Source organism: Procambarus clarkii, chromosome 8 (genome assembly GCF_040958095.1).
Source record: "Procambarus clarkii isolate CNS0578487 chromosome 8, FALCON_Pclarkii_2.0, whole genome shotgun sequence".
NCBI lineage: Eukaryota > Metazoa > Arthropoda > Malacostraca > Decapoda > Cambaridae > Procambarus > Procambarus clarkii.
This window is the reverse complement of record NC_091157.1, coordinates 44,972,134-44,998,957: the sequence shown is the minus strand read 5'-3', so window position 1 is coordinate 44,998,957 and position 26,824 is coordinate 44,972,134. Positions and strand designations below refer to the sequence as shown.

Sequence of the window (26,824 nt, the reverse complement as noted above, 5' to 3'; positions counted from 1 at the left end):
AACACCATCAATTTCCAAGCCCGTGCCGTTGTGCAGAAATAATCTCCGGTTCTTGAACCTAGAGACATACGAGGATTCAGGAATGTGAGTTTAAGCTGTAGTTTGGTGGATGTGGTCCGCTGGCTGCTCTGTACCCGGCCGTGTTGACCAAATACAAACACCATTGAGCGGATTATTGCTGTACCAGTGTTTGCCTTGTCATTCATACCGATTGGGCGGCTTCCTAAACTGATCCAGTCCACTTTGTTTTGGTCGGTGATTCAGGCGCCTCGCGGGGCGGAAACCTTCGTGTTCAAGGCTGAGGTCGACCTCAATCCCCGCCTCTGTTTACCCCTCGAGAGCAAACTTGCTCGTGGCATGAGATACTGCGAAAACTTTATATTAACTCGGAATTGAAAGGAATTAACGTTAAAATAGTGAGTTTCGGCAGGATTAATTTATGATAAACTAATTTTTAACATTTACATTTTCGTCTTTGTTAACTTATCTTGCTAATTATCAGTATTTTGCGTTAAAGACTTTTTGTTTATTATTATTTTCAATTATTTTGTGATATTTCGTTTTGTTTACACTATTGAATGTATACTTGGTGGACAGGTGGCACTACGGTCTCTTATATCTGGCCCTCAACCATCTTATCAAATAATAAACTCTACACTATGCATATTAATAAATTTTTAATTTTTGATTTACATTTTTTGCAGTAGTATGTTCTCATATTCGACAATAGTTTCATTATTTAGACCAAATGCTTGTTTCTAAATAATTTTTGTTTCTGTTTTACATGGGGATCTAATCAACTGTTGTTCAATTTCCCGACCATATTGGACTGTATCGTACCTACATTTGTAAATGTGTATGGAGTCTACCTCCACTACCTCAAATGTATTGATTTATTAACCACTGACACTGAAAGACTCTTTTCTATTATCCTTGTGCCTCAGTTCCCACCTGTGCTTCCCTGTGCGGTTACCTCCCGGGTTATATAACCTACGGTCTCTCCTATCAGCTCCCCTGAGAATTTTGTCTTCCGGTGGTGTGAGGTTCAGCTCCTGTAGTCTTTTATCGTAACCTATTCCTCTCAGTTTTGAAGTGTGTGTGTGTGTGTGTGTGTTTACCTAGTTGTATTCACCTAGTTGTGTTTGCGGGGTTTGAGCTTTGCTCTTTCGGCTCGTCTCTCAACTGTCAATCAACTGTTTACTAACTACTTTTTTTTCACACCCCACACACACACACACACAACAGGAAGCAGCCCGTGACAGCTGATCAACTCCCAGGTACCTATTTACTGCTAGATAACAGGGGACAGAATTACGAGTCCTGCGTGCGATCCACCAGGCTACCAGGCCCCGTGTGTGTGTGTGTGTGTGTGTGTGTGTGTGTGTGTGTGTGTGTGTGTGTGTGTGTGTGTGTGTGTGTGTGTGTGTGTGTGTGTGTTCTCTGTTTTGCCCATTGTACAAATTCCCTTTTCCACCCCGCACCACACCAACAAGAGAGATTTGTTGGTCTACGCGACACATCTGCGTATAGACCAGGTGGGAAAAGGCGGAGGTTAGAAAAAGGGAAAAGGACTTGAATGGAAAAGAAAGAGGAGAGAAGTAGGAGGAAGAGGGTATTGTATGGAGGAAAGGAGGGAAGTAAGCAGAAGAAAGGGATAGACGAAAAATGTGTTCCGAGTTATTTATGCAGTTAGGATGACTTCGTTGGAATATGAATAGTGTTTTAGCTTTTAGTTCCAAACGAGTGTTAACCTCTCGTGCCCCCGAGGGCCACGTAGACACTAGAAATGCATTTGCGTCAAGGGATGTCCAATGATAAGAACTGTGAAATATTGAGATGATTAGTTGCGTCATGCGCTTCGTAATGACACCAGCGGTGAAATATCACTAGCAGTACACAGCTTATATGTTTGCAGTGAAAAATAGCATATGGATCAACATTTCCTCCACTTTAACAACGATTGTAGTGAAATATTAATGTCAGAAACAACGGATGAGCCTGCGGGCTCTGACGCAAAGGGCTGTTGTAATGCATCAACAAGAACTGGATAAAGCCTGAGAAACATTTATACCTCAAGCGTATAGACCAGTGTAAAGGTCAGTGTTTACTTGAGTAAAGGAGGAATTGTATATGTTTATCTCTCAGAATGTTTGGTAATATGTTTATTGCTTGTGATGTGTGTGTATATGTATGCATTAACACGATGTACTGAACGGGGTGAGAATAGCTTGAGCTACCTCATCCCTTTGTGTGTATTTTACCTCAATAAACTTATTTCAATTTCAATTTCAAAGGTCAGTGTGTCGCCCTGTGGTGCCACGGTACAACACAGAAGACACAGGGAATACTAGCAAGGAATACGGGACATAAACATGGGCGCAGGAGATCTAAAATGGAAATTGGGAGCGGATAAGAAACACGCTTTGCAAGCCGCCGAATTATTCAACAAAAAATATACCTGGAAAAGGAAGGAGGCAAAGATTTGGGTTGCTTAGGTAAGGCTTAAGAAGTTTCTGTAAGAAGGAAGAGAAAATGGGAAGAGGGCTTCGGAGGGGCTAGAATAATACTGGAAGGGGGCCTCGGAGGAGCTAGAATAATACTGGAAGGGGCCCTCGGAGGGTCCAGAATTACACGAGAAGAAGATATTCACAGATGGCGGTCCGAAACGCAACCAAAAGTATTATAAAGACTGAAGAAACTGTTAAGGCTGGGGATCTCGGCTCCGACAAAAACACTAAATACCATTATACAAACGCAGCACATACACATTACACGAGAATCGTTTTGTAGGAATTCATACGCAGCTGTAAGCAGCTGTGTTGCTGATCATACACGACTGTAAGATTTGAAAGGTCTCAAGCTTAGGTTTGGTTGTAGGCTTAGTAGCCAAACAGACACAGCCTCATCATTTGCATTGTACTGATGTTTTAACAGGCGAGTGATTTGCATTATTCAGTATTCAGTCAGCCCGATCATTCACAGCCCGTACACTGCAAGCTGTACAAACATACACTCACATACACACACATATACACACATACACACACATATACACACATACACACACTCATGGAGTCCACGCAGTATGGAGTCCATATCTAGTCACGCATAAGACTAAATTGGAAAAGGTTCTAAGGTTTGCCACCAGACTAGTACCCGAGCTGAGGTGCATGAGCTACTAGGAGAAACTACGGGAATTAAGCCTCACGTCGCTGGAAGACAGAAGAATTAAGGGGGGACATGATCACCACATACAAGATTCTCAAAGGAATTGATAGGGTAGATAAAGACAGGCTATTTCACACAAGGGGCACACGCACTAGGGAACACAGGTGGAAAGTGAGTGCCCAAATGAGCCAGGGATATTGGAAAGAACTTTTTTAGTGTCAGAGTGGTTGACAAATGGAATGCATTAGTCAGTGATGTGGTGAAGGCTGATTTCATACACAGTTTCAAGTGTAGATATGATAGAGCCCAGTAGGCTCAGGAACCTGTACAAGAGTTGATTGACAGTTGAGAGGCGGGGCCAAAGAGCCAGAGCTCACCCCCGGAAGCACAATTAGGTGAGTACAGCTAGGTGAGTTCACACACACACACACACACACACACACACACACACACACACACACACACACACACACACACACACACACACACACACATATACAAGCTATATCACCCAATTACCGTAAAATATTGAAGAGGTGGTGAGGGGTGGGTAGTGGGTGGTTGGGAGGGGGGGGGGGGAGGAGAAATATTACCACTGACCAGCAGTCTCCCTCTTACTGACACACTCCACCAGGTGTCACGTCACTGACCCACACCACCACCAGGTGTCACGTCACTGACCCACACCACCACCGGGTGTCACGTCACTGACCCACACCACCACCAGGTGTCACGTCACTGATCCACACCACCAGGTGTCACGTCACTGACCCACACCACCAGGTGTCATGTCACTGACCCACACCACCAGGTGTCACGTCACTGACCCACACCACCAGGTGTCATGTCACTGACCCACACCACCAGGTGTCACGTCACTGACCCACACCACCAGGTGTCACGTCACTGACCCACACCACCAGGTGTCACGTCACTGATCCATACCACCAGGTGTCACGTCACTGACCCACACCACCAGGTGTCGTCACTGACCCACACCACCAGGTGTCATGTCACTGACCCATACCACCAGGTGTCACGTCACTGACCCACACCACCACCAGGTGTCACGTCACTGACCCACACCACCAGGTGTCATGTCACTGACCCACACCACCAGGTGTCACGTCACTGACCCACACCACCAGGTGTCACGTCACTGACCCACACCACCAGGTGTCACGTCACTGACCCATACCACCAGGTGTCACGTCACTGACCCACACCACCAGGTGTCGTCACTGACCCACACCACCAGGTGTCATGTCACTGACCCACACCACTAGGTGTCACGTCACTGACCCACACCACCAGGTGTCACGTCACTGACCCACACCACCAGGTGTCATGTCACTGACCCACACCACCAGGTGTCACGTCACTGACCCACACCACCAGGTGTCATGTCACTGACCCACACCACCAGGTGTCACGTCACTGACCCATACCACCAGGTGTCACGTCACTGACCCACACCACCAGGTGTCATGTCACTGACCCACACCACCAGGTGTCACTGACCCACTCCACCAGGTGTCATGTCACTGACCCACTCCACCAGGTGTCATGTCACTGACCCACACCACTAGGTGGGCTGCTCAGCCTGTGTCATGAGGGAGAGGGAGACGGGGCCATGGTTTACGAGACAGGCAGCAAAAGATGAGAACTTATGCCCGCCACGGTAACTTACCGCCCGCCTGATGGTTGGTATACATCATGCCAACGATGGTGTTCGGCGTGCTTGACTATCTGCACATTTTCCACCCGGCCTATAATTCGGGTCCATTTCTCTCTCGGCGCTAAATTATTCCCGATTGTTGCGGCCTTAATCAACTCGACACGAGCAGCGTGACTCTATCGAGTTTTAATGTATGGTCGAAAGCCTGTGTGTGTTTATATTTATCGTTTTCGCGATGAAATAGATTTGAAGTAAATTTATTGCTGATAGTACACATTGATATAATTTTAATTCGATTGTCTTTTGTCTTTTATCTTTTTTTTCACAGGTGGGTACAAGAGCAGGTAATTTCTGATCCATTTGCTAATTTAGAGAAATCCCGTCCCACAGCCTTACCCTATATGATGTTCCCTTGCAACACATCTTACCAATATGTTTACAATCAGGTTCCCAATTACTGCTCGGTGAACTGGGACGATTTGACTGGGATTTGTGAACTGAGACTAGGTCAAGAATTTGTGCCCAGTCACTTCTCCTCGGGGTCACGCAGAGTGAGTGTGTCTGTTATGTCTGTTATAATGTGTGTGTGTGTGTGTGTGTGTGTGTGTGTGTGTGTGTGTGTGTGTGTGTGTGTGTGTGTGTGTGTGTGTGTGTGTGTGTGTGACTATCTCAAGGATACATCCCACAACAGGCGTGTAATCCCCAGGTACTTATCTACTGGTAACTAAAATAAGACATCAAGTTAAATAAAAAGTTGCCCAACGGCTTCCGTTCAGCGTCGGGGATCAAACCCGCGATTCTCAATTGGCAATGACATGATCGACTGCGCCACATAGGACCCTCTCTCTCTCTCTCTCTCTCTCTCTCTCTCTCTCTCTCTCTCTCTCTCTCTCTCTCTCTCTCTCTCTCTCTCTCTCTCTCTCTCTTTCTCTCTCTGTCAGCCCATTAAGCAGCAAATTACCGTCAAAATGATGATCCATAGTTACATGGCGTGAGTGTGCAGTCAACACGAAATTAATAAACATATCTTTTGACCAGATTACTCACCGAAACATTGGGTAAATTACCAGTTGCGTGTTGCATATTACGCCTGTAACTAGGCGGCACACCTAGGACCTCCACGTGACCGCAAGCGCCTTGTTAATGCATTAAGGAAACTCATACCGTCAGGTTCAACTACCGCAAGTAGGACTCACCGCAAGTGGGACTCACCTACCGCAAGTGGGACTCACCTACTGCAAGTGGGACTCACCTACCGCAAGTGGGACTCACCTACCGCAAGTGGGACTCACCTACCGCAAGTGGGACTCACCTACTGCAAGTGGGACTCACCTACCGCAAGTGGGACTCACCTACTGCAAGTGGGACTCACCTACTGCAAGTGGGACTCACCTACTGCAAGTGGGACTCACCTACTGCAAGTGGGACTCACCTACCGCAAGTGGGACTCACCTACTGCAAGTGGGACTCACCTACTGCAAGTGGGACTCACCTACTGCAAGTGGGACTCACCTACTGAAAGTGGGACTCACCTACTGCAAGTGGGACTCACCTACTGCAAGTGGGACTCACCTACTGAAAGTGGGACTCACCTACTGCAAGTGGGACTCACCTACTGCAAGTGGGACTCACCTACTGCAAGTGGGACTCACCTACCGCAAGTGGGACTCACCTACTGAAAGTGGGACTCACCTACTGCAAGTGGGACTCACCTACTGCAAGTGGGACTCACCTACTGCAAGTGGGACTCACCTACCGCAAGTGGGACTCACCTACTGCAAGTGGGACTCACCTACTGCAAGTGGGACTCACCTACTGCAAGTGGGACTCACCTACTGAAAGTGGGACTCACCTACTGCAAGTGGGACTCACCTACTGCAAGTGGGACTCACCTACTGAAAGTGGGACTCACCTACTGCAAGTGGGACTCACCTACCGCAAGTGGGACTCCGTAGTTCAGCAGCTCGGCCTGAGTATCGGTATACACCGAACAGTACAAGCCATCTACATACAACATAATAAAAAACTGGACTCATCAATGAAGAATTAATCTGTATATGACGTCCTGGAAGTCTATGCGTGTAAGAGAAAACCAGACAGCTGTATTTGACGAAACAGACTTTGACTATGCTTATAACAGTATAAGAAATCTGAATAAGACTTGCCATCAAGCTATGCGTGTAAGAGAACAGAACATCTGTATATAAGACGTCACTGAATAAGGCTCAGTTAATAGATCATAATACATCTGGTCAAGGACACCTTCGAGGATAGAAAATATTGTCGTCGCTATTTTTGTCCCATGGGGTCTTGATAAGGAATTCTGAATATGGCGTTATCAGATTCAGTTAAGGAATCTGACGTTACCAGCCCGGATTAATAGTCGACCTGACTCACCCTTACACGGGGGCCGCAGTGGAGTGGTGAGATTTGATCCGCTTTCTGGTTAGATCTTTGGCCGGATAGACGAGGACAGACGGTCGCCTTGGTGGGTGTTGCCGGGGCGCTGCCAAGTACCTGCCGCTTGACAGGTAGCAATATCATCTGTTATCTAAAAATGAGAGTACGTACAGGAAGTACTGGTGGTACAAACTATAATGGACTGTACACGGCACTCAAAACAGTTCACGTTTTGTGGTTGGCGGTGGTGGAGAGGGCACCAGGACTGGTTGACGGTGGAGAGAAATGTGTGGGCGGCTCTGGGGTGGTGTGGGGAAGTGGTGGGCGGCTCTGGGGTGGCGTAGGGAAGCAGTGGGCGGCTCTGGGGTGGCGTAGGGAAGTAGTGGGCGGCTCTGGGGGTGGGCCCATTGGTCAACTACGAATTGCCATCTACATTACCGTAAGAAAACAACACACTAGGCCAAGTTTCCACCAACATGCACCACGAACTTCACACTTTGCTGAATGTATTTTAAGTGATTGTACATTTATGTAACGCGTAATTTCCTGTAATATCCGCAGTATATTTTGCCGCTATGGATGGCAACTAAATTTATGCCCTCAAAAATATTTAACACACCGAGCCCAGAACAATTTTATACTGGCAAAAGATACCCAACACCACAGTGGTTGACGGTCCGGGGAAATGGTCGCGATTTTAAACTTTTCAAAATGTGGCGGGAAGCTTGAGCGGTGCACGGGAAGCCTGAGGGTGTTGTCGGGAAGCCTGTGGTGTTGGCGGGAAGCCTGTGGTGTTGTCGGGAAGCCTGTGGTGTTGGCGGGAAGCCTGTGGTGTTGACGGGAAGCCTGGAGTGTTGGGATAAAGCTTGGGCTGTTAACGATGTAATTAAACTTTAATGGCGGGAACGATGAATCAAACAAGAGAGTGAGACACGTGGGTGGAGACGGCTGTAGTTCCCGGACTCCGCCTCCTCTGTGGACAGTGAAACAACATATTATTTCATCTGTTCTATCTTATTACCCTTTCTTTTCGGCCTTCTCGAGCCCTTCAAAAAGAATCTAGCGAAGGAAGAAGGCAACTGTTCAATTTTAGGAGATGCATTTACCCTGGAGGTAAGAGGGAAAAAGTTCTTTTCTTTTTCGAGTGAAAGATGGCAAAGAGAGTGTGTTTACGTTCTCACTCGTAGTCCAGGTATTGGGCGCGTCACATATTTTCTCCGGAAATGTTCATTTACCTCCGATAAACATGGCAGGAGAATATTCCTGGAGGAAAGGTTCAAAAACGTTCGCCAATGACCATCCATATTGGCGCAGGGTCAGGAGCAGGTCCCACCTGCAGCTGGAGCACTACCCTTGGCCGCCCTGAGAACAGCTGCGGCAGTAACATTACTCACCTGTGAGCTGCAGGAGAAGGGCTTGCAGCAGCAGGGAGCCACGCATACTGGAGGCTGCTGCAGCTCAACCGCTGACCTGCTGTTGCTACTGCTGCTGCTGCTGCTGCTGCTGCTGCTGCTTCTCTGGCCTTGGCTGGCACCTGGAAATTGGAAGTTCCCATTAAAGTGACTTGAAATAATTACCCAATACTCTCACCAATACTTTGGCAATCACTTGCAGGAAGAAGTGGTAAAATTCAGGTTTTATTCTATCCCCTAAAGGTGGTTCCCGTCACTAGAGACACTAGCGAGGCAACTTCCTTCACTGATGCCTCACAACTTCTACTGGACCCTTCTTCACAGGTGTCTTCGAGCCTTATTTAAATCTAAAATATGTGTTCACCATCTAAAGTTTTGGACTTAAATGTGGTGCAAGAGGAGGACCTGACGCCTGGTTTCTGGGCCAGGCGCTTTGTTATTCTCCTAATGGCAAGTTTGTTGTTCTTAACTTTAACTTATTGTGGTTTGTAGTCTGTGTGTACCAGGTCAGACCGTCCTCCTAAGGTGCCCCAACGTCAAGAAACTGTCGTACTAAAGTGCCCTTATCCTAAACTACCAGAGGTCCCAAAACAGAAATCTGGAACAATATGTCAATTTCGCGAGCTGCTACCATTTTCTATACGGCATATTTTGACCTTAGGTAGAGTATACGTCAAAATGCGACGTTTGTGTTAGAGCAGATAATCTTGTGTGTTTGCAACAAAGAGATCCAGAGACAGACAGAGAGATAGAACAAACTGAGTTTTACTTTTAGCTACGTAAGTGCTGTTTTGAACTCGTGAATGTGGATTCAGTATTTTGTTACCGGATAAGACCAAGTTTGGGTGGCAGAGTCGATAAAAAATTCTTGAGAAACTTGCAGAAGAGTGTGAGATGAACTAGCGTGTCTTCAGTTGCTTGCCTCGCACTGCTTCGTCAAGGGTGAGAAGTCACTCATGCCGTCCAGTATTCCCAGTTCCCTAATACACGTCTAGTGTAGAGTGAGACCCATTGGAAGGTGCTGAACCAAATGGATTGGAAAAGACTGAGGAAGCCTGCAGGAGATGTGGAGAGAAAGACCTTGTTCCACACGCGTTCCGTCCTCACTAGCGTCTGATATCTCTCACTTGTGTGACCACAAAATATTAATATATTCACACTGAGGCAGCGGCTTTGATCAACGGGAGTTGTTGCATGCGAAAAAATTTAGGATTTACTTAAATATTTAAATCTCTCTCTCTCTCTCTCTCTCTCTCTCTCTCTCTCTCTCTCTCTCTCTCTCTCTCTCTCTCTCTCTCTCTCTCTCTCTCTCTCTCTCTCTCTCTCTCTCTCAGAAGTATGAGACCAGAAAACTTCTAAAATTTTAATACTTTCAATATTACATTATTGAAGTTTAGATCAAACACAAAAACGATAAATATAATGACAAATATATTATTACTGTTCCCCTCAGCGATGACAGTCAACAAACAAACGGGTGATGTTGTTTCTGTGATGAACGACCAGCAGCACACCAACACAGTATATAGCAATAATTTTCCTGATGCATTATGTAGCATGACTGCCACAGCGGGGTTCACAGCAGGACTCACAGCGAAGCTCAAAGCATTGCTTACAGCAGTACTCAGAGCCTGACTTACAGCGGGGCTCACAGCGGGGCTCACAGCAGGGCTCAAATCAGGGCTTACATTGGACCTCACAGCTCGGCTCTATTCTTTGTACTCCTGAATATTTTAGGCGTTACTGCTTCGTGTTTTATGGATTCGTATTTTTATGTATTTATCGTTTTACAGCTCTGAAAACATTTGTTTAATATTTAAAAACTCTGGGTAATACTATAGCTCGCTCTACGACTGGAAGTATTTGTTCAGGATTAAAAACGATATTCAATACTTTAAGTAGCACTACCTCGCTACACTCCTAGAAAGTAACTTTTATTTTTGTCAAGCGCTTTAAATCTTTTTTACTCTCACAAGAATATCTAGGAATTCCTTTATTTTTGGCTTCTTTACTAGAAACGTGTTGTAAGTGGGTCAAGACCAAATGTTATACACAGTCCTAGATTTTTTCTTTAGAGTTTAGAACATTACTTCTTTTCCAAATAAATAAATTTCTGAAATTTTATAGTAAATATAAAGGATTTTTTTTAGTGGAGTAAAAAATAATATCTAAGTGTTGCATAATCCACTTTTCACTCCTAGATAACAGAGTTACTAGATGTTCAACACGACCTAGACCTGTGTACTTACACAAGGACTGTTGGAGACACGTCAGAGAACGATGTAAGGCTGATAACTGCTTTATATCATAGCGACACCTCCATATCCCGTTATCTCAAAAACTAGAAACGATAACCCTTTAGATTCCCCCTATCTAACTAAGGGGTATCGGAACCGGTAACGAGAAGTCTCTGAAGCATCCCCACTTATCTCATGAACTAGGAACGATAAGCCTTTTAGTTCCGCTTTATCTAGGAACAAGCAATGAAACTCGCCCTTTTCTCGGGGGACCAGGAGAACCAGCTCAACCCCCTTTTCCCCACTATTTCAAGAACCATAAACAAGAATTCACTCCCACTTCCTACATGGAAATAAAACTAAATTACAATCCATAACTAAAACGAAAATAGTCCATACACTAGAACACAAAGCAAATTTCCGGAGAACAGAGAACAATAGAGGAACATTTACTCCAATGGTATTAAAAGCTACAATAGTATTATGCTGAATGCACACACACAACAGTTTGGAAAGAGAAGGTAATCTGAAGTCAGAAAAGTCAAACAATGGGATCTGATCGTAATGTCTCGTTAACATAAGCAACATTATCGCGTTTGATGTGGTTTTGTTTTTCCTCTTTTTACGTAATTTAATATCGATGAGGTTAATGCTTAAAGCTTAGTCTATGGAACAGATTAATGTTCTTAGTAGCAATGGTCAGTGACATTCTTTGCTGGTCTTTGTTAGTGATTATTTGTGAGTCTTTTGTTAGTGACTGTTTGTTGGTCTTGTAAGAGTTATTATTTGTGGCTGTGGTCATCAAGTCATGGTTTGTGGTGGCAGCAATTGGAAGCACTGGATGGGTCAGTGGTTCAAGGCGCTATATTCTCGTTCCAGTACATACGGAATAATTACAAACAAAAATAAATAATATTTTCATCTAAGAGTTAGGTAACTATTATGGCTTGCATCCTAAGAGGTCAGTAGTGTGCCTATGGTAATAATAATAAAAATAATAATAATAATAATAATAATAATAATAATAATAATAATAATAATAATAAAACAATAATTACGTACTTATAAAATTAAACAACGTGCCCTAATCTTCTCAAATAAAAAAAATGTTACAAAAATATATCTTAATTAAGTATCTTGGCTCTCGGAGCTCTCTTGGTGTAACACGTAAGGAAGTCAAAAACTTGTAAGAGTGTGGCCTTATGAAGCCGAGTAGGAGAGCAGCCTCTGTTTGGGTGTTGGAAGGCAGCCTCTGCCTGGGAGCAGGAGGGTAGCGTTTGTTTCTGAGTCGGAGGGCAGCGTCTCCGCAGCAAGAGGAGGGCAGCGTGTCCGTAGCAAGAGGAGGGCAGCGTGTCCGTAGCAACAGGAGGGCAGCGTGTCCGTAGCAACAGGAGGGCAGCGTGTCCGTAGCAACAGGAGGGCAGCGTGTCCGTAGCAACAGGAGGGCAGCGTGTCCGTAGCAACAGGAGGGCAGCGTGTCCGTAGCAACAGGAGGGCAGCGTGTCCGTAGCAACAAGAGGACACCCCCACACACAGCGATACCCCGTATATAGTACCTCCTGATTACAGTCTCCGCGTTAGTACGCGCCCAAAACCATGCTGACAGCACACCATTGTTGAGGAGAATTATAGACGGTACACGCCGGGCTTTGTGTCGTGTGGGGGGCGGGTTCCCCCCGCCTCCCGTCCATTAAATATTTGCACAAATAAACGACAAAAGGTGGATACTGGAAGTCATATTTCCTCCAGTCTCTTCTGCTGCTTAAATGTTTTCAAATGTTAAGTTACCTTTGATCTTCAGAGTGGAATGTTGATTATTGTGTCTTTACCAGCAAAACATGTGAATAATAATAATAATAATAATAATAATAATAATAATAATAATAATAATTATTTATTATATAGTAGTAATATTAGTAAAAGACCTGGAGACAATCATTATTATGTAGTAGTAAAAATATTAAGTTAAATACTATTGTTATTATAAAATTCAAGCTACGAAGAGAACAAATTCTACATATAAAAGACCTGGAATCCAAAAAAGCGAGAGTGAAGGTAAAAGGCAGGACACACACGCCATCCATGCTCGCTCCTCGCGGAGGTGTTGGGTAATATTACGTCCCCTGCTTCTGCTTCCTGGCTCCTGCTGCTCCTTTTCCTCCTGCTCCTCCTGCTGCTACGCCTCCAGTAACTACCTGCTAGGTGAGAGGAGCACGGAATATTATCTTCGTTCAGAGCTACGGGCTTCTGCAACGTAGTCCAGAGGTCATGATTCTGGAGCCTGGTGGTTTGTGAACAGGGTTTAGCTTCTGGTGGTGGGTGGTGGTTTTTGCTGCTGGGATCAAACCTTCTGGTCCTGGGTACTGAGGCTCTGGTGCTGGATACTGAGACTCTGGTGCTGGGATCAAACCTTCTGGTGCTGGGATGTGAACTTCTGGGACTTGTAACAAAGAATGACAAGCTTGCTGTCCAAGACAGCACTGGGACCGAAGTCATTCAGCGCTGCGTAGATTCAGGTAAACAAGATATTGCATTTTGTGGTTCACTCTGCAGTTCATATCTGCAGTCCAACAATTATACCTTTGTTCAATAATTCAAGCTTAAATCTCTCTCTCTCTTTTGTGCATGCACCGGGCAGCCCACAACGTTTCATCGACTACGAAGTTAATGTGAATTGTCTTAGGAATAGTTCCTTTGAGAACTATTATTCTCAAAGGAATAGTTCCTTCGAGCTCAGGATGAAGAACCAAGGGGATACCCATAATTTTTTAATTTTTTTTTTTAACTGCGTCTGCCTCTTGATCTACTTCCTCTTTACCCTGGATTTCAACGTGTGTACGAACCTTGTATAAGGTAGTGAATTTGGCTCTAAAGTAGAACAAACACTTCTAGTTTCATTTTAATATGGGATACACAGAAAAATATTTCTCCGTGGCTGCAATTGCATTTACTAAAGCTATTTTGCACAAATAATTGTAGATATTTTGTCGATAATTACTTTAACCTATGAAGAGAGAAAATGCATTTGATGGTATTGCACAAAATATGTAGCGATATATTACCACATGTGGAGTTTCTTCTTGGAAGTTTGATTCGGCTGTATAATGCTTCTCCCGTCGGACTTATGTCATGTTTTCACGGAGTTTTTGTTTGAGTGGCAGCCTGTGGTGAGTGGCAGCCTGTGGTGAGTGGCAGCCTGTGGTGAGTGGCAGCCTGTGGTGAGTGGCAGCCTGTGGTGAGTGGCAGCCTGTGGTGAGTGGCAGCCTGTGGTGAGTGGCAGCTGCTGGTGAGTGGCAGCTGCTGGTGAGTGTCAGCTGCTGGTGAGTGGCAGTTTCCAATAGTGGAGTATTCTGCTTCCACCGTTACTGCATTACATCCCCCCCCTGTTACTCCTTTACCCCTACCATTACCCCTTCCCCCTCACTTCCAGTTATTACTGCATCAGCCCCACCGTCACACCCTCACCCCCCACCATTACCACCACTCCCTCACCCCCACCATTACCATCACTCCTTCACCCCCACCACCACTCCCTCACCCCCACCACCACTCCCTCACCCCAACACTGCAACAAGGCGACACATTATTCACGGACATATGTCTCCACGAAGACACAGAGCCGCGCCATTCATCACCAAATATATTATTTACTCACCGTCTAAGCAAAAAGTGTAGCACCACTTTTCCTTTCTTTGATTAAAAGCATACGAAAAATCCTTGTAAGAAAACAATGTTATCAATAACTCTTGTCTTGAACACTACCATTAAAATGCAATCTTCAGCAGGTCTTTAAATCAATTTGATGTCTTGCCAGTCTTAAATATCCGCCGTAGTAAGGAGTACCTGGAAACACTAACCGAAACTGTCTCTATTTTCCGCTGGTTACAACTTGTAATAAAGATGTTACGTCTTGGCGTAACGTGTTTATGACGTATTAGAACGTTGTTACAACTTGCTATACTGGTTGTTATAACGGGTTAGGTGTTAAAACTTGTTCGAACGTTGTACCAACGTCGTAGTTTCGGTGTGTGTTTGGAGGGACGTTTCTCCAAGTCAGTATCAAAGGTTGTCTTGTCTCTGTAAGAAGAGCATATAGGACCCATAAGCCATCATGCAATGCACGGCCTTTTCTCGACTGCGTTTACCAACTTATTTCCTCGAACTTCGGGAATTGGTTCATTATAATTTCCGTTAACGAACCAAGCCACAATTCATCCCCTCAAGCGCCTCCTCTCTATTGTAGCAATATCAAAAGCTCTATTATATCAAGATGCCTTTCTATTATATCAAGATCAAGAGTACCTCTATTATATCAACCTCTAGTCTCTGTTATATCAAGATCAAGAGCCCCTCTATGTTATAGCAATATCAAGACCCCCATATTTAATTCTGAAGATCTATAGACTATACGCAGTTAATAATATGTATGCCCTTCTAGTGTTTTTAGGTTTGCTATCAGTGTTCAGTTCAGCCCTGAAAATGAAATAATATTGAGCGTAGTAACACTAAGTTAAATTTTGAAAATAAGTCAGAGAGATGTGACAGTACAAGAATCTCAGCAGTAAAGATCCCTTGGTGAATGCTCTCAGTCTAGTCATTACGAGAGGTGATCTTAAGGATCTTTTTTGTTTTCTCATAAATGATGAGGACGATACGAACATATTTCTCACTTTGGAACAATACTCTTGCATATTTTGTATTGACAAAGAAATGAATTCACATAGTATATTAACGATTGGTCTGAAAATTCAGATTTGTTCAAAATATATTTCTCTGTATTTTTACATATTTAATATTTCTCAATTTTATTTAACTGATTGTGATCATCCAGACGTTTATACAATTAAAATTAAAATGCCATTCAAGGATATTACTTCGTCACAAATTCCAATTATTGACGGAGGAAAGGTCACAGTTCCATTGCCAGAAACAAAAACCCTTAACAGTTTCACTCACGTCAATTGACATTAAACTCTGTGACCTTTTCCACTAGTCACCGTCACCTTGACCACGTATTCTGGGACTTTGACCTTAACATTAATTCAACGTCACTCTGATAACGTCTTGCTTCTGGAAAAACAACTTTGGAAACTGTTTTATGGTGGTCAAAACGTCTGCTTCAAGCACCGTTCTCGAGTCACTGCAAGTAAAAAAAATGATATAACCTTGAGATTTTAATTGCGTCTAATTTAGTCCGTTGACCTTAAAAGCTCTGCTGTTTTTTTCTTATTAAGAGAGACGCTAAGACACTTTTGATTTTAATCAAAGGTTTCAGTCCATTGGAAAATTTTAAAATGTATCTTTAAATTCATTTTTGGATTTGATTGATCAGTTTAATTAACTAATTTTTTTATTCTTTCATTCGTTTATTTTTGTATTCCTATAGTAACACGAGAAGGTAGCCGGCGGTTCCCGGGTCCACCAAGTATCCCCTCACACACCCTTACATGTCCTTACACACAGACACTCTCCTCACATCCCCCGACAAACACCCTCCCTGTTTTTCCTCATCACTGTAACTATCTTTTATACACATTGTCTTCATCATAGTTACCAGATTCACACCCTACGTCTCCCACTCACCCTCGCTCCACCCCCCCCCCCACTTACACCCTATCCGTCTCCATCTCAATACCTTCCCAGTCTTCCCTACATACACTCTCCCTATTTCCCCATACACCCTCCCTATTTCCCCATACACCCTCCCTATTTCCCCATACACCCTCCCTATTTCCCCATACACCCTCCCTATTTCCCCATACACCCTATCTATTTCCCCATACACCCTCCCTATTTCCCCATACACCCACCCTATTTCCCCATACACCCTCCCTATTTCCCCATACACCCTCCATATTTTCCCATACACTTATTAGTATATTTATCGTTTTTTTATAAATCTATTTATCACTTTCTTCTATAAATATATTTATCAGTTTCTTTTATAAATCTATTTATCAGTTTCTTTTTTAAATCTATTTAATAATTCTTGTATAAATCTATTTATTGGTTATTTTATAAATAATTTATTAATTCTTTTATAAATCTATTTATTAATTCTTTTATTAATCTATGTATTAAATCTTTTATTTGTGAAATTTGTTTATCAAACTTTCGCTCTTTTGATGGCAATAGTGAGAAAGATTATTTTCGTATTTCTTGTCTTATTTTAGATTAAAAAAACAGTGTTTTTTTATGTGTTCATGCTTGGCTATGACTTGACATTATAAATATAGACTTGAACCCCCTTCTTGAGGTGGTTGGGTTCAGTCTTAAACGTCCCTCCTCTCATTGTTCACGATGGCCTGATGCTTTGAGATTTCAGACCTTTATCTTGACGACTTGGCTCAGTCTTAAGCCCCTTTCTGTGCTCAGTAGCTGTAGTCTGATGCTCTGAGATTTCAGACCCTTATCTTGACGACTTGGCTCAGTCTTAAGCCCCTTTCTGTGCTCAGTAGCTGTAGTTTGATGTTCTGAGATTTCAGACCCTTATCTTGACGGCTTGGCTCAGTCTTAAGCCCCCTTTCTGTGCTCAGTAGCTGTGGTCTGATGTTCTGAGATTTCAGACCCCCTTCTCGAGATGACTGGACTGAGTGGTGAAGGTCCTCGACACTCTGAAGGTGTCGTCTTAGTGGACCAATACTCGGAGAGCTCTTAACCTTGACACCATCGATCTCAGTACGAAGCAAGATTACAAGCTACGAAGCAAGAGAAGCCGAGTATGAATTTTGTAGAAGCAGGCGTTAGCCACGAACGCTAACCCGGGACATTTGCCATCAACATTAACCATGGACGTTAACCAGAGACACTAACCTTCAGTGATACCTGTATGTCGTTAAAAACAGCTTGTCTATAAATGAATAACAAATGAGGAATTTGCGCAAGCGACCTTGAGGAGGATTCACTCGTGAACTCCTTATTTTACTGAATCAATATAACTGAATGTCGGTCTATCCAGAATTGGAAGCCTAGGGATAAACTCACTAAACTTTTCAGGACTGCTCATCTGTTGCATGTAACTGCCATATGTTGGGCGGGAGCGACTACATTGCCTCCCTTTAACAAATTTCGGCCCCTGCCACTACTTCCTGCGAGTTTGATGAATTCTGAAATCGGGAATTTGATTTCCATAGAGTTTTGATCCATTTGTAATTTTTACCTAAAATGATAGATATGGAGAGAGAGAGATGGAAGTGAGGGAAGGAGAGGGTGAAAGGGGACAGAGAGGGGTAGAGAGAGAGAGGGGGAAGGTGGGAAGAAGAGGGAGAATTGAGAGAGACGATCGTTTAGAAGATGATGGGCATCAGGGCACTCACAAGCACTTGTCAGGGATCGAACTCTCGTCACAGGTTCTATATCAGTCTGTATGTTTATATCGCCCTCTAAAGAACTCAAGTGTGTACCGCAGTCTAGATTGGGACTCATGTCACCTGCGGCCCCAATCCCAGTAGGAGATCACGTAGCTTTTGCCTGCAATTTAAGCTGGGTTTCGCGCCATCCTCGGCCGCAGAGTGGGCAATCGCGTGGGTTTTGACCGCAATCTGAGTAGGGTTTCGCGTGCCTTCGGACACAATCTGAGTTGGGGATCGCGTCGCCTTTTCAAACACCAATTTGACCGGAGAGCCGCGGGGAGGGTTGGCTTCTGGAGGGTTTCTGATATTTTCAGTTTGAAGCGTTTTTCCATGATATTCTCAGGAGTAATGTCGTCAGGGCTCATTGTTATTCATGAATAAGAACCGTGACTCTTATTTGCATATAAATATGCTCGCTAGCACACTCACCACACGCACTCACTACAACACTCTCATTGCACATACGCACGCGCGAGCACACACACACACACACACACACACACACACACGCACGCACGCACGCACGCACACACACACACACACACACACACACACACACACACACACACACATATATATATATATATATATATATATATATATATATATATATATATGTCGTACCTAGTAGCCAGAACGCACTTTTCTGCCTAATATGCAAGGCCCGATTTGCCTAATAAGCCGAGTTTTCCTGAATTAATATATTTTCTCTAATTTTTTTCTTATGAAAGGATAAAGCTACCCATTTCATTATGTATGAGGTCAATTTTGTTTTATTGGAGTTAAAATTAACGTTGATATATGATCGAACCTAACCAACCCTACCTAACCTAACCTAACCTATCTTTATAGGTTAGGTTAGGTTAGGTAGCAGAAAAAGTTAGGTTAGGTTAGGTTAGGTAGGTTAGGTAGTTGAAAAACCATTAATTCATGAAAACTTGGCTTATTAGGCCAATCGGGCCTTGCATAGTAGGCTGAGAAGTGAGTTCTGGCTAATAGGTACGACATATATATATATATATATATATATATATATATATATATATATATATATATATATATATATATATATATATATATCATATGCATAATTTAGCAAAATAAACATGGAAGTTATATGAAGGGGTGATGGCGCGAGGGATGTATGTCTCAAGTGTTTATGTTGTTGTTGTTGTCTTAGATTCAGCCACTCGTAACAAAAACCTCCAAGTAGCACGGGCTACGGCGAGCCCCGAGTGGACTTACCTGGCACAGGAGCGGGGCTGTAACTCATATTGTGACATGGCAGCATTACTGTGGAAATATATATATATATAAATATAAGCATTAACAGTAAGAGTGAGACGTGGACGCGGATTACGAAACGCTGCAGGTGAGGAGAGGGAGAAGAGAATGGGAAGAGAGAAAAGGAAAAGAGTTAGGGGAGTAAAAGTGAGAGAAGATGGTGGGAGAGAAAAGCTGGGAGAGCCACACTTCTCACGACCCTTCCCTCACCCCCTTCAGGCTCACCAATCACCTATTCCTGTAAAAGGGATATTCAGCACATGTTCCATTTCTCGTCAAAGTTTACTGACATGAATTCAAAATAACAAAGGAGTTTCAGGCTTCAGTAGAAACCACACGTTTTAATACTGACAGTAACTGCTGCTCCGTCGTGCGCTGAATGTGGCCCATGGTCTACAAGGCCTGCATAATCTGCAGGATCTACAAGGTCTGCTGGGGTCTGCATAATCTGCAGGGTCCATCTTGTTGCCATCGCAGATCTTACATTCGTCCTCGTTGTGTTTACTAATGGCGGGAAAAGTGATAACGTAGGATATCCAGACGAAGCGATAAACACCACAACGAAGTCACAAACTTTCCACTATTCCATAATAAAACTGGAACTCTCACTCCTGGTGAGGTTTGACCTTTAGCATTGGTAGTGACGTTGGTCTTGAATCAACTATATATGAGTTTAATTACTCTGCCTCAAACGTTTTCATACGTCTATGTCTATTTGTCTGTCCAAGATTGGAGGGCCAGACGCTAGAGGGTAGTCTCATTAAACTTTGCTGGGTGACTCATGTATGGTCGACGGTTGTCATAGACGGGTTGATGTCGGCCTCATTGCTCTCCTTTAAGCGAAGTCGGCTCCAGTGGAGACCCCCCCCCATCCCCCCCCCATGAAGTCGGTAAGGTCTATATAGAGTTTCATAATTTGTTCATAACTGGGGTTGAGTTAAATTATTTTAACTGAAGTAAAATTATTTTAAATTATTAAATTATTTTATTATTTTTTTATTATTATAACTAAAGGAAAATTATTTTAACTGAAGTAACAGTCATGTCAGCTCTTACTGGTAAAGTGGTGTTTACTGTATTTCAGGATACAGAAAATATGAGCGGATTTGCTTAGTAATGTGAGAACGAAATAACTGATATGCGCTTTATTATAAATTTCAGTAAATTGAAATCTGAACAAGTGACAAACATTACACAGCCTCAGTAAGGAAATATCTGTGTTGCTGGAACAATCACCTCTAGCGTGTTAGACTATAAGCTGAGTGTTAAATGTATAGATGAATAACATAACTGATAAACTGCTTTCCCATATAAATTGTTCTTCATTATACCAGGTAATATGACACCACATAGAGCTTGAAAAATGACACTCTGATTAAGCATAAATACCAACTGTATTTATGCTGATGTATGTGATGAAGAGCACATGTAGGTACTATAGATGAATATAAGTATATTCATCACATATACGAATGTTGAATAACGTATTTTCAGATAAGACGTCTTTATCTCTCAATTAAAACGATAAATCTCGCAGTATTAAGCTAGTTATTATCTACTGTCGCACAAGTATTACCGGTGTTCAGATGCACGTTTGCTAACTTTAACTCAACAGTTATGTGGATCACAACTGCTACCAGAATTTCATTTCGATCAAGATCCATCCTCATGACTTTGGATTTACGAAATGCTTATATCAAGACAAGTTACATCGTTCTCACGCTATGTTCGTACTTCCTTATAACATTTTTGTTTTTTGTTTTTTGGAAATCGATGTTCCGTTGATATAGCTTTCCCGCGAGAGTTTTAATAATAATAATCAGCTAGTGAATCCTCGTTGTGCCATTACAATTACAAGTAGAGGACGCCAGACCACAGGTAAGCTGGACCACGGGGTGTTGACCAGACCACACACTAGAAGGTGAAGGGACGACGACGTTTCGGTCCGTCCTGGACCATTCTCAAGTCCAGGATGGACCGAAACGTCGTCGTCACTTCACTTTCTAGTGTGTGGTCTGGTCAACATACTTTAGCCACGTTATTGTGACTCCTCGTCTGCATACTATAATATGAGTCTGGTACCGTAATATATGTGGTGGTTTCCTCGACCGTCTGCTTGTTTTGCATCAGAGATCTAAGGACTTCTCAAATTTTACCACAATACTACAAACGGATATATTTTCATTCGTGAGTATTCAGCTTTCAAATGTCTCAACTCAGCAAAATAGGAAATAATACGTACATCAAAACCTGTGAATGAAACGCAGAAGGTTTAATGGCCCATACGAGGCAGGTTCAATTTATATCCATCCAAATGCATTCGTATACATGTCTAACCTGCGATTGAAACACTCTAGCGATCCCACGTGTATTACGTTACCTGGTAATTTGTCCCAATATTGAGCATACCTGTTTCTAAACCGGCACTCACCCAGGTCTCTCCCAAATCAAAATTCGTTTTTTTGCAAAAATCAAAACTAAATCAAAAATCTATTTTTTCCATTCTTTCGAGTTCCATATTGTGTTGATATATTTAAAATACTCTTGTTTACTAAAAGTAGAATAACTGTTTAATCAAGCAGACTCGAGATGAAATGGAACACGTACACGTATTTCTATATCTAAAAAAATATATTGTTGTGGAGCATTCACTTAAAAATTCGTGAAAAGGAGGATTGCAGTCTAACTGATTTAAGGTTAGATTATAATACAGCAATCTTTGGAGTACATTTCAAATAGAATTATATTTAACCCCAAAAAAATGCTTCTCTGATGACATGTCCATTACACGTGTTATTCAATGGAGCACAATGAATGAAATGTAAGTCATTGTAATGAATTCTCTTTTGTCTCCATTCCCCCTTCTCTTTCAGCGCCAACCTCCATTCTACCTCCTTGCGCCATCACCCTCCTCCAGCTTAAACAAACCCCTCACCCCACACCAAGACCCCCACCACACACCAAGACCCCTCACCCCACACCAAGACCCCCCCCCCCACACCAAGACCCCTCACCCCACACCAAGACCCCCACCCCACACCAAGACCCCTCACCCCACACCAAGACCCACACCCCACAGCAACACCCCTCACCCCACAGGAAGCTCTCATGCACCCACAATAGACGTTGGTACTTCAAAGCCTTAACAAGCTGCCATAAAGCAGCAAGTGGGGCCGAGTACCTGACCGGAGGTCTTGGCACCTTTTTTGTTTGTTTGTTTGTTCAGCATGTTTTTTGGTCTTGGTCCAACATGCTATTTTACCCACGTGAATCAAGATGTCAGTAATACAAGAGAGACAAGTAGTCACGCAGAACTCAAAAACGACCATTTTCTGCTAGAAACAGAGCCACATACGCTATTGGGATTCTAGGTGTGTCCGGTTGACTTAAAGGAAGGAAGGAAGGAAACTATCAGGGAGAAAGCGCCAAAGCCATGACGACTATATAGCACTTAGAAGGGGTTAGGATAAGGGTTTGCGACGAGACGGAGGAATGGTGCCCAACCACTTGGACGGTCGGGGATTGAACGCCGACCTGCATGAAGCTAGGCCGTCGCTATACCGTCGAGCTTAAGTGGTTTGGGCCGGTTGGCTTGAGAAAGAGTATGTTTATAATACTCTTACGACTCGAAAATATCAACGATTTAATTCGCATTGGTTCTGTATAGTGTCGAAATTTTCGTGCCTTAATTTGCAAAATGAATTTTGTCGATTATTCTAATGGAATTTAAAAACCAATAATCATCATAGTGAGACTTGTATTCTCATTAATACTGATTAGTTCAAATAACTGGTTTGTTGTGGTGATAGTTGACCTAGAGGAAAGTTGTAGTGATCAGACGAATAAAAGTTTCAAGCCATTCTCCTCCCACGACGTTATTAAAAAGTGTTGTTTGCGTTTGTATGTTAGATTTTGGTCAATACTTCTCACATTCAGCAAAGAGGCTACATATTGCACACAGTGTAGTATCTGTGCGCAATATGTATCTTCATATATTTTCTTAAATATACATTACTATGCAGACGAGGAGTCACAATAACATGGCTGAAATATGTTGACCACACACTAGAAAGTGAAGTGATGTCGACGTTTCGGTCCGTCCTGAACCATTCTCAAGTCGATTGTGCAACTTGAGAATGGTCCAGGACGGACCCAAACGTCGTCGTCCTTTCATTTTCTAGTGTGTGGATTGGTCAATATACATTACTATTAATATATATAATAGGTATAAGTATAACTAGTCCAAGTATGTCTTTTCGGGTGAGGTTAATTGTAAGGGTTATGTATTTATAGTGTCTGACTCCACATATATAAATACGAAGTTCATAAAATTACAATATACGGCATATCGAGGACAGGAACAGTGTGTGTAGTCTATACCTGCACATCGTCAACCCAAATGAGCCTTTAATGATTGTTTGAACAGTTAGACAAATGGACACTAACCTTGAGCCAGATGATCTCAAGAGGATTCGTTTGAGTCTTAAGTGTGAATAAAATCCTGAAGCGAATCAAGTTCGTACCCAGAGACGAGCCGGATGTCTTATAAGATAACGCTTAGCCCCACTACGCACCTTTGCATAAAACAAGGCCGAGAGAGATGACCGAATTGTGCAGGAGATCACGGTAAAGGTCACAGCTAATCCTGGTTTAGCTTGTTTTACTGCGTGTGAGGGGGGACCGATTTAGGTAAGATGACTCTAAGGCACAAGGGGTGGATGAAGGCAGGAAAGGGGTAAAGGGTGGTGGAAAATGGGAGAGGAAAGCTGTGGTGAACGCAGGGAAATGGAAAGGGTAGGGAAGGCAGGGAAGACCAAGGGGTCTTGGGAGCAGAAAAGGGCAAGGGATGGTTGATTTAGTGATAGGCAAGTGGTGGAGATGTGGAAGAGCAAAGGCTGGTGCAAACAGGGAAGGGCAAGGGATGATTAAGACATAATAAATAGGTAGATGCTAGAAATCATCAAGTACAGGTGGATAGGTGACAGGATGAGGTTGTACAGGTTACATGTCGAGACAGGATGAGGAGGGGGTGCCAGGTGACACGATGAGGGGGACAGGTGACAGGACGAAGGAAGACTGGAGAGAAGACGAGACAGGTCAAGTGAGAGGGGGAGGCAGGCCAGAAGTCAGAGAGACAGATACTGTCAGCGTATCACATGGAAGTAAAACAGTTTAGAACTGGCAGGAAATGGAAGAAAGGACGACAATATATCCAACAGAATACAAAATGAAGCAGAAATACCTTTTATTTTTAAAGTTATAATAGCAGTTGCATCGCCCATTAGATTAGGTAAACTGTTTCGCCATTTAAAGTGTGTAATATTAGGAACATAAATGGTACTGCACTGAGATCCATTAGTTTGTAATGGCTTCCCTCAATTCCAGCCAGTCTGTTATTACCTGGTTGATCAAAGACAGTAATGACTGCGGGAGGAGGTATATTAAGCTCACCTTCATTGCTCTTAACACTTCTCCCGATAATTCATGTGGTAATGGGGGCACCAGAGCAACAATCCCACCGTGCCATAGGGCGCCGTAAATCCCCCAAGCCTGCAGTCACAGGAGTTTGTGAACCACCTATAAATAGACACTGTCTGAATTCCCATCGCGTGTGGCTGCAGCCCTTACGAGTACACCTGGGTCCTCTACCCTCTCCTCCCCTACACCCCATCTTCTCTCTCCTCTTCCCCCCCTTCCCCATCTACCCCCACTCTCTGTTGTCCTGCTACACACCTCTCACTCTCTTACCTCTATTCTACCACCCCACTCTCTAAATGCTCCTTCACCACTACTCTTTTACCTCCTCTCCAGTCATATCACCTGGCCTCCCTCCGTCCACCATCTTGGCTCTCCTCCACCCACACTACCTTGCTCACCTGGCACCTGCCTCACTTGGCACCTGCCTCACCTGGCACCTCGCTCCCCTTGTGTGCAATCTACGTCCTTCTGCGTCTCTCCCTTCGATTCCTTTCAAACTTTTCATCCCTTTAAACCCTTTTCAATTTTCCTTTTTTAGACCTGACCTGCATTCGAGATTTCAACATTTATCTCCCTTTCCTGTTTTTCGTACCCTTTCCATTCCGCCTCCATTCCATTTTACTGCTCTGTTCCCTCGCATATACTGTCTCCGAATGAATAAGAACAGATTTTTTTACGACTCTCTTCCCTTGCTCAATTACAGATGACAGCTATTCAGACAGGAGATAAAAGTTCGGCTGAGGGCCGTACACCTTTCTGCGTTGATCAATACTAATCAGATATCCCGCAGTGGCAGAGCGCTCGAGGGTGTTAATAGCGCCCAGGAGCAGGCGGTGGAGAGGCAGACACTGCGGCCCAATCACGAACTCCCAGAACTGTCACTTCCTTTTGGGGCAGTAAGGGAAGGCTTTGAAGACACTGCTACATGTGCAGGCGATGAGTCACAATAACGTGGCTGAAGTATGTTGACCAGACCACACACTAGAAGGTGAAGGGACGACGACGTTTCGGTCCGTCCTGGACCATTCTCAAGTTGATTGTGAATGGTCCACAATCGACTTGAGAATGGTCCAGGACGGACCGAAATGTCGTCGTCCCTTCATCTTCTAGTGTGTGGTCTGGTCAACACTGCTACATGTATCAACGCTGGCTGTCAACATCCAGGGCCTGCAACACCTTAGCATGCAACGGAGACGTTGGTCAGTGTTACATCTACAAATTCTACTATCATCTACCCCATCCTCACCTGTATGAGGTGCGCGTGCATTAAATTCCACTTCACTGCTGCAGACTGAAACCTGAGTTGGCCGATCAATACCAAGTGTTGCTTGGAGGTGTTCGTTCTCCAGAACAATTCCAAATATCACTTTATTGCTCTCATTTTTAGCAACAAAGTTGAACTAATACAGTCTACATTTTTTGAGTTAATTTAAAAAATATGTTATATAAACTGGGTGTTACATATCAACTGCATATTATACATAAATTCTTTACATCAATGAGCTAAAAATATCTTTTCCCTGCCACTATACCCACATATCTAAACAGCTTTGAAATAGTAGTAAGCATTAGTTTCTCTCTTGGTCCCATTACAACCCCTCACTGTTGGTCGATCTGATGTGGGCCATTTGTCATGTGCAATATACGTCCTGTCCTAAAAGCCAATAACATACGTCTTGTCGATACGCTCTTTTCTTAAGGATATATTAGCATAAATCTTGCAAATGTGATGGTGAGCTAGTGCATGATGCAAGAGGCATCCAAATATTTAGTGTGTGTATGTATTTAGAGCATCATGGAGCTTCCAACTGATGA

At 43.4% G+C, this 26,824-nt stretch overlaps 1 protein-coding gene across 1 annotated transcript in view; it reads right to left on the bottom strand.

The window, feature by feature from the left end:
* Window positions 1-26,824, bottom strand: part of LOC123759649 (fibroblast growth factor receptor 1) — a 153,968-nt gene that overhangs the window by 91,360 nt on the left and 35,784 nt on the right. Inside the window, exon 2 of the mRNA XM_045744848.2 lies at window positions 8,641-8,780. Coding sequence (XP_045600804.1) covers window positions 8,641-8,686 — 46 coding nt within the window. The 5' untranslated portion in view covers window positions 8,687-8,780. The remainder of the gene's footprint in view (window positions 1-8,640; window positions 8,781-26,824) is intronic.